General features: G+C 45.4%; 1 protein-coding gene across 1 annotated transcript; it reads left to right on the forward strand.

The window, feature by feature from the left end:
• Positions 1 to 3,298: 3,298 nt before the first annotated feature.
• On the forward strand, positions 3,299 to 8,239 carry LOC124689469 (disease resistance protein PIK5-NP-like). Its single transcript, XM_047222994.1, has 3 exons — positions 3,299 to 4,219; positions 5,621 to 7,886; positions 7,957 to 8,239. The coding sequence occupies exons 1-2, from the start codon at positions 3,429 to 3,431 to the stop codon at positions 7,860 to 7,862; spliced, it is 3,033 nt and encodes a 1,010-aa protein (XP_047078950.1). The 5' UTR covers positions 3,299 to 3,428; the 3' UTR covers positions 7,863 to 7,886; positions 7,957 to 8,239.
• Positions 8,240 to 8,507: the final 268 nt, after the last annotated feature.

The following is an 8,507-nucleotide window of genomic DNA, read 5'->3' on the forward strand; positions in this document are numbered from 1 at the left end:
CTCATTTCTCCCGCCCACCGCTCCATCCCCGCGCCCATCCAGTTCATGCCGTGAAAAACCCTCGCCGCCGTCATGCCGCCGAAGAAGAGAGCTTTGGTGAAGGCAGCGAGGTCACCGGCGAAGCTACGCACGATGGCGTCGAAGGAGAATTCGAAAAGCATGGCGCATGAGGTGTGGGATGAGGAGAAATGCCGCTGCGCCATCTTGACGACTGCCGCAGAAGGCGCCACCTCACCTCTAAGGCGCACAAAGCCGAGGCCGCGAAAGCGACGGCCATGGCCGATCTGTGCCTTAGCTTGGGCGGTGGTTCGTCCGAAGCCGGACTCACCGGCGCGTTCTCGAGGAGCGCCTCACCCTCATCGGCAGGGTATTTCGCGTAGGCACCGTTGATCTCGCAAATGCGCTGTCCCAGATGGTGGCCCAATGTTGGTTCATATTAAAAAACCTAAATTCGAATTTCTATGTTTGTAAGTTTTTATTAACAAAATTATGATTCCTAGTCGGATCGAAACAAACCTTTAGCATCCCTGGTCCGCTCGGGTCGTCCCCCTCCTGGGCGACCTAGGGCGGAAACCCTAGCCGCCGCCGCCGCCGTCCTCCCCTCCTCCTCCCGCCCTCCTCGTCGTCCCCGGAGGTCGTCGCCGGCGAAGCCGGGCGCGGTCGGTGATGGGGGCGGCGGGGCTCTCGCATGATCCCTCCGTGCGGCGGAAGGAGGCTAGCCTCCGCACGGGGGGATGGCCCGGACCGTGGAGGGTGGTGGCGGCGCGGCCCCTCGCCGGGAGGCCGGTGATGGTGGCGGCGGCATGGCCTCGATGCGGGGCGCAGCTCTCTTCTTCCTCGTCGCGACCTTCGGGCGGGCGGTGATGGGGGCGGCGTAGCAAACCCGGAACACGGCGGCGCGATCCTCTCCTTCCGTCCTAGCCTCGGCATCGCCGGGCCGGCGGTGATGGAGACGGATCTCGCCCTGCTCCTCCTCATGGTTTGGGACCACGGCACCAAGGGCGGCGGCCCCGGATGGCGGTGGCGCCGTCGACTCGGTGGCGGGTGGCGGGCGTGGTCCTAGGGTCTCTCTTGCGTGAAGAGGAAGACCTACCGGAGGCCTGGACTCGTGATCTAGCCGGAGTGTTGAGTTCGGAAGGCTCCGCCGGCGAATGTAACGAGTGCTTTGTGCCGGAGTTTCGCTGGATCGGTGGTATTCGGTCGTGCGCACCCATGCTTTTATTCCGACCGTTTGGTCCGGAGGGAGCGAGCGCGAAGCTCTTTTTCTGTGTTGACATCAAGTGACTATGGATCCATGATGAAAGTCGGAAGAAGAGAAGTACATGAAGGCCGGAGGGAGGACTAGCTAAGGGAGGTTCAAGTCTTCGCGTTGTTGAGGGACTTGCTTGGTGTTCCGGGCCTCACAACAGCGGTATGATAGTGGGGGCGACAACATATGTGAAGTTTCGGAGTCCTACCTTTCGGGGTGAAATCCCAAGGTCCGGCCTTAGCTGGTTGTGCCCGGCAATGACCTTGTTGGAGGCATTGTTTTGAGAGTGGGGACTATCTTCGGGGTGAAAACCTAAGATCGTTGATCGGGCGACGACGGTGTTAGAGCACTGTTCCCTTCTTGGAGGCGTCGTTTTTGGAGAGTCCGTACTTCGGGTGTTGTCTTGGCGGTGGATGTATTGTTGTTGTTAGGCCCGAGATATTGTAGCGGGACTTTTATTTCTTAGTTTTCTTTTCCTTTTTTTGGCTGTGTGCATCCGTAGTGCCATTAGGGTGGTGCGTTATTGCAGAGGCTGGGTGTAATTGATATCTTTTTGATATTAATATATTCCCTTTATCGAAAAATATTAACAAAATTATAAGAGCCGTCAGTTTGAAGGACACCGGTGTGGGCGCCCATTACCCAAACAGAAGATGATATGTCAACACCCTTCATAGGACTGTACCGGTGCACCTACCAACACTTATTTAGGGAAGATACTCTGAGTACACTGAAACAATTAAACCCTACATCGACGATTGATCAAACTGCCAGTTAGTCAGAGCCACTTTTTTGTCTGTACTCGCACATGAATGCCTACGGGCGGCATTTGTTTTACGCATCCGAAACAACTTGCTCTTACTTGTACAGATCATAATGGACACATCATTAGAGTTGACTGAATATAATAGATGGACTTTGCTTAGGATACCAAAGCTGGCTTGATTCCCGGCCACTTGTTTCAGTTTATGTTGTCCCGTGGTGCAAATTGTTAGCTAGGTTGTAGTATTTTTTATTTGTGCTAGCACATAGTTGTCTGTGAGTGGGACAATTTTAGGCATCCTAAACAAATTGTGCCTTCGGTTGGGATTTGTTTTTTTTACTTCCAGTATATTTTAGAAGATCGGAGAAAATTATCTGAAATCCCAAAAAAATCCTAGTGGTTTGTTGAAATTATGCAGAAAATTATCCATAGTATTCAAATCCTACATAATTTCTATGAAAAAATTATATAAATCAAAGAAGCCCTTAGTTTCCTAGATAGGTTACTGGGGTTAGGGGCGAGTTTTGCAGCTGGAAAAGATTGGCGATTGCGTTGGCGTCTCTGGAGCAGCGTCGCTGCGTTTCTATAGAGGCTGGAGCCATGAATTTTTCTCTCGGTCCGGTAGAAAGGTTAGTACTCCGTAGATGATCTTACCTCTGACATCCATAGGATTTTCTAATAATTAATGAGAAGAAAGGTGATAGTAGTATCATAAGTAGATACGATATTATAACACGTAAACCTAAAAAACTTGTTAGCAAATGCATCATGTACACATATTTGTATTTAGATTCTATAAAACATTAAATATGATGTTACTATAGTATTACCTTGTGATACTATGTATTAGAGGGGTAGTATCATAAAATACTAGTGAGTCTATGATACTTATTTGTGACTAGTCTAATGATCCTCCTACAATTTCCACCACCAAACTCCCATTCCCCTTCCTTAATTTGTCAAACACCCTGTTTATGCATAAGCATAGGACTCCCCAGATTCTGCCCCCGCCGTCGCCTACCTCCCACCTTCCATCTCCATCGTCGCATGTGCCCGCGAATCTCCCACACCACACCACCACGCCATCGCCTCTCTGCTTCCGGCAACCATCCGTCCGTCGGTTCTCTCACATCACACTCAGCAGCTGCCGCCGCCATCATCTTCCCCGAGGCCGACTGCAGCTGCGAGCGTCTTGTTGCCCTGGCTCCCGCCGTGGTCAACGCCCTCGCCGTGCTTCGCGGCAAGCCGGCAACAATCCGTCGGGCTCTTGCCGGGCGACCTCCGTTGCTCCTTCCCGGTCCGTGATTCTCTTTCCCCGTTGTTGTGAATGTGATCAACTCTGTCGCCTTCCTTCCATGTGATTTCTTCACTGCATCAAGGTCAACGGCAAGAGGAGGGCAGGGGAGCCAACAGATCATGGCAGGTCAGCGACCGAGCATGGTTGCCGCGGCGGAGTACAGGGGCTCCCTCTTCCCCAAGCTGGGCAAGCTCCTGAATGAGGAGTGCAGCATGCCCGCTGGCACCAAGGTGGAACTCGAGTCTATGGAGGAACAGCTGAAGCTCTTGCTAGCGAATTCGAGCATTATAGGGGATGTGAAGTTGAGGGATCTGGAAGTGGAGAAGAGTCTCTGGTTATGCCACACCAAGAAGCTGTTCTATGATGCAGAGAACCTCGTCGACTCCTTGTTGGTGCCAGCTGACGAGCCTGCCCCCGCCGCTGAGAACACCAGCAGTCCTCCTGAGATGGCAGATGCCAGAATCAAAAAGATCACAGAGCGTGCTTTATCGCTAATGTCGTTGCTTCTCAAGGAAGGCTCCTACACACGGGCCCTGTACAAACAGGAGGAAGAGACAGATCTCGTCGGCATTGACGGGCCAAGGGATGAGTTGATCAAGATGTTGGCGGCGGGAGATGGCTTGCCAGAGGAAAAAATGAGAATCGTCTCCATTGTCGGTATTGGAGGATCGGGGAAGACGACTCTTGCCCGAATTGTGTACAATCAGCTTAAACCGCAATTCGATTGTGGGGCTTTTGTTAGGGCCCCTGCTCAGGAGCCCGATGACTTCCAAAAGGATGCCCTGAAAGATGCATTTTTTAGGGAGATGCTCTCTCAACTTGACGTGGAAAATCATATGGGCATCAAGAAAACTGCATTTGGTTATGGCAAGATTATTGATGGAATTAAACAATTTCTTCAAAACAAGAGGTGCGCATCGACATATATATATGATCATGTTTTTCTTATGAGCTTTTTCAAAATGCTTGTACTTCCCTTTTAGGAAGTACGTGCACCTAAATCGATCTAGCTCATTAATTTCTATATATTCCTAATTAATATCACATTGGAACTTACCAGCTTCTATCCAAAAAATGTTAGGAATTTATACTCACTAGATTTATCTCATTCCAACTACTTTGACTCTATTTTACATCAGAAAATCACACCACAAAAATCATTGCTCTCTCCTTTTTATTTTCTGTGGGGGCAATCATGACCGTCTTCTTTGGCGTGGTACTTTCAACCTGGAAACACCGCTGGCATTAGCTGTCAATGAAGATCTCAAGTAGGATCCGGGCCGGGGTTAACTCAAATTGTTCAAATTGTGACACGCTATAATATATTGTCATGTCACATATGTAGTTCGATCTCATAAAAATTTAGCGCAATGCCATGCACTTTCATCATTATGTACTCACTCCGATCCATAATAAGTGTTGTGGTTTTAGTTCAAATTTGAACTAAAATCACGACACTTCTTATGGATCGGCGAAAGTATTATATTTCATTTTTCAATCTCCTTTATGGTAGAAATTTGTGTCGATATAGTTTTTGTATTATCAATCGTCAATTTTCAAATATGTGCTGATATGAAAGATATTAATATCTATTTAGAAGTACAAGTGACATATCACGACCTCCTAGGCGGCAATAGATCATCTTGGTAATCTGTACCTTTCAAGTGATAAGATTGAACAATCCAAAGTTGCTGTAATTCTCCTAAAGTTTCTTAGTTTTTTTTAGGTAGCAGGAACTTTAGTAATGAATCAAAATGATACAATGTATATATTTTTTCGTTGTAATATTCTAATACTTGTTAATTGACGGTGCAATGTGTTTCCCTCTTTAGTTTAGTTTTGTAAGATACAGTTGTGTGCATCACTTGGCTCACATCAGTTGGCGCACAGGTGGCCTCTATTTTCTTAATAGACATCGATTTTGCAGATGGCATGATATTTATAGAGCTTTCCATATACACATAGGTTGACAGTCCTCGTTTGCTGTAGTAATCTATAAATGCTAGTGCGCTTCATCCTTCATGTGGGCTTGCATGATTGCCTTCTGAAAAAATTAACAACATTAGTTTTGCAAAATTGAAACAAAAAAAATGTGTGGTATCCTGGTTTCGTTTGTCATTGTTAGCTACAAAATTCGTTTCATGCGACTTTGTTTCCTAGTGGCGTGCACCATACATATCACCATTTCTCTCTGAAACACCTGGTATAACTCTTCTTACTTCTGTAATTTTGTAATTTTATACTGATGATACAAAATATTAATATCATGAGCACTACTCTAATTTTACTTTTCATTGTCAAACTTTGATAGGTACCTTATTGTAATTGATGATACATTGGACGCGACTCAGTTCAGGGACATCTTAAGTATCTTGGAAAATGATGTTTACGGAAGCAGAATAATTAGTACATTTCGCATTGATACGATTAATAAGATGGGTTTGCCACTCTTGGATGATTCGGTCTATGAAATTAAGAGTCTTGGATACCTTGATTCCAGGAAGTTGTTTCTAAAGCATTTCTGTGTCTGTGAGTCTAGTTTCCCTCATGCACCTATGGACGCTTTAAATCAAATCTTGAAAATGTGCGGTGGTAGACCTTCAGCAATAATAAGTATTGCTTTGGTACTTGCTACCAGAGTAACTGCAACAAAGCCATGGGAGGAGATGCTGAATTCTGTATATTGTGCTTGGAAGCAGATGGCAAGTTTTGTAGATTTTGAATCTGATCATAATCTAGATTTTGGAGAATTGATACAAATTCTATTACTTCCCTACAGCCATCTTCCCTGCTCTCTGAAGAATTGTTTGCTGCACTTAGTTGTACAAGCTAAGACTCAAATGATTCATAGGGCTACTATGGTTAGGAAATGGATTGCGGAAGGATTTATTGATAAATATGGAGGGTGTAGTGATGAAGAATTAGCAAGCTGGTACTTTGACGAGCTCATCGGCAGGAATTTCATTCAGCTGGTTGAATCTGGTAATCTGGGGGAAGAGATATATGAAGTTAATTATATGATGCACAATGTTCTTTGGAGGTTATCACAAGAAGACAATTTTGCTACTGTCTTTTCTGATAGTTGTACTTCAAGGGAATATGCAATGTCTTTACGCCTGTCCATCCAATGTTCTTGTTCAGAACATTCAGTTTACACATCAAGGATGCATAGATATATTCGTTCGATAACTGTTGTTGGCCCTGTAAAGTTCTATGTAAATACTAGTTTGTGGAGTCTACGGGTATTGGATCTAGATGGCTGCAGAGATCTGGACAACTCTGCCATGGGTCATATATGCTGCATGATCGATCTCAGGTACTTGAGTCTCAAGCATACTCAAGTCACTGTTATCCCTCCAGTAATTCGGAAACTGCAAAAGCTGAAGACTCTGGATATAAGACAGACCGAAATCAGTAATCTCCCACCAGAAATAGGGGAACTGCAAGATCTGGAGACTCTGGATGTAAGGCAGACACAAGTGATAGGTCTGCAAATGGAAATTTTTCAGCTTCCCAAACTAGCACATCTTTATTATGGTAATAGTAGTTCCCCCCGAGAAGTAAAGTTGCCTATGGGAACTGACCAGTGGAAATCATTAAATGTGCTTGATACTGTTGATTCAAGAGAAGGGCCGGGAAGTGCCATGGACGAGACAAGTGAGCTTGCAGGAGTAAGAGAGTTTAAAGTAGTGTTGCATGATCATCCTGCTGACAAGGACAAGAATAATAAGTTACTGTCTTCCATAAGCAAGTACGAGAATCTTGTATCCCTAATACTTCATGGTGACTACAATCCGAGCGACGAACTTCCTGTATCCACCAAATTTCCTCTACTTGAGAGGCTGAAAGTGGCAGGAAGATTTGTGAAAGTTCCGCGGTGGCTTGAACAACTTACCACTCTGAAGCAGCTATATGTCAGAGTCTGTAAGCTAGACCGAGATGATCTGAAGATACTTGGAGGTCTGCCGGTCCTGAGCACTCTCGCACTTACACTGATTTGCGTCCCCTGGAAGAAAGAAGTAACCATCCCCATCAGGTTGCACTCCAGCACATGCACTGATTTGCCTCCACTGGAAGAAACATGTAACAAAGGTTTTATGAGCCTCGAGATATTCAGTTTCGACTGCCGTGTGCCATGGATCACCTTTGAGCTGGGAGCTATGCCAAGACTGAAACAACTCCACCTGAAGCTCTATGCTTGCCCAGCTGATAAATTTCCTTCAGGTCTCATCAACCTCGACAGTCTTGAGATGATTATCATCCAGTACTCTTCAGAATATGCAAGCAGTGGTGGTGTCACAAAAGCAGTTGCTGCCGTGAGAGAAGAGGCTTCCAGACATGATAATTTGATCAGACTGTGTGTCAACGGAAACAATGAGGTTTTCCTATCCAACAGCAGGGTTCATGAAACAAAAACTGGTACTGAAACTAAAAAAGCTTCCAACCAAGGCAATCTTGTCGAGCCTTCTGTCAATGGAGACCGTGAGCTGTTGCTGTCCAACACCAGGGTTGGTGAAACCATAAATGGTACTGAAATCGAAGAATGCCACTAGCCTCCTCGCCACTTGTTTTCATTGGTATGTTTCAGTTTTTTCGTCGCCACTCTGTATATTATCCCGCATACTTACCATAATTGTTTTTTCTTAGATGATGGAAGCTTTACTCTCGGCCTCTGCACCAAGATGCTGTCAGTCTCCGTTTCTTGTGATGGCCAATGTTTGTTTGCTTCGTTCAACTGGGACCTCTGCTTTTTCCTCGGCCAAATTCGGAGCGTTCGATTCATGCTACCTTATGTTGTCGAACTGTTTCTTCTCCTTTGTCAAAGTGAGATGACGATAATACTCTTATTTATGGTTGTAATAAGGCCTGGGCGATGGGCATTAGTTTGCACTGATGGTGCTTTCGCCCAGCCAGTGAATTATCCTTTTATCGTTTCCGTGTGCCCTTATATTGTAATAAAACTTGTTGGAAGATTGTAATCATTTTTATTCTTCAGGCTGCCTGCTTTTGTTTATCAATTTGATCGATTGTTCCATTGAATTGATTGTAGTATCTGTGAGATTATGATCACACATTCATATTTAGTGTTCTTTCCCAAAAAAAAAAAATCACAGTAATACTTGTATCTTTGAAATATAGGCTTCGTGATTGATAGCCTATTATTGACAAGATTAACAACTAACAATACATACTAACAA

The sequence above is a fragment of the Lolium rigidum genome, chromosome 2 (genome assembly GCF_022539505.1).
Source record: "Lolium rigidum isolate FL_2022 chromosome 2, APGP_CSIRO_Lrig_0.1, whole genome shotgun sequence".
In the NCBI taxonomy this organism is placed as follows: domain Eukaryota; kingdom Viridiplantae; phylum Streptophyta; class Magnoliopsida; order Poales; family Poaceae; genus Lolium; species Lolium rigidum.

What these genes read in the sequence shown, in the direction of transcription:
- LOC124689469 (XM_047222994.1), top strand. Translation starts at nt 3,429, where the DNA reads ATGGCAGGTCAGCGACCGAGCATGGTTGCCGCGGCGGAGTACAGGGGC. An exon ending in CAATTTCTTCAAAACAAGAG is followed by an intron (nt 4,220 to 5,620) that starts GTGCGCATCGAC and finishes AAACTTTGATAG; the next exon opens with GTACCTTATTGTAATTGATG.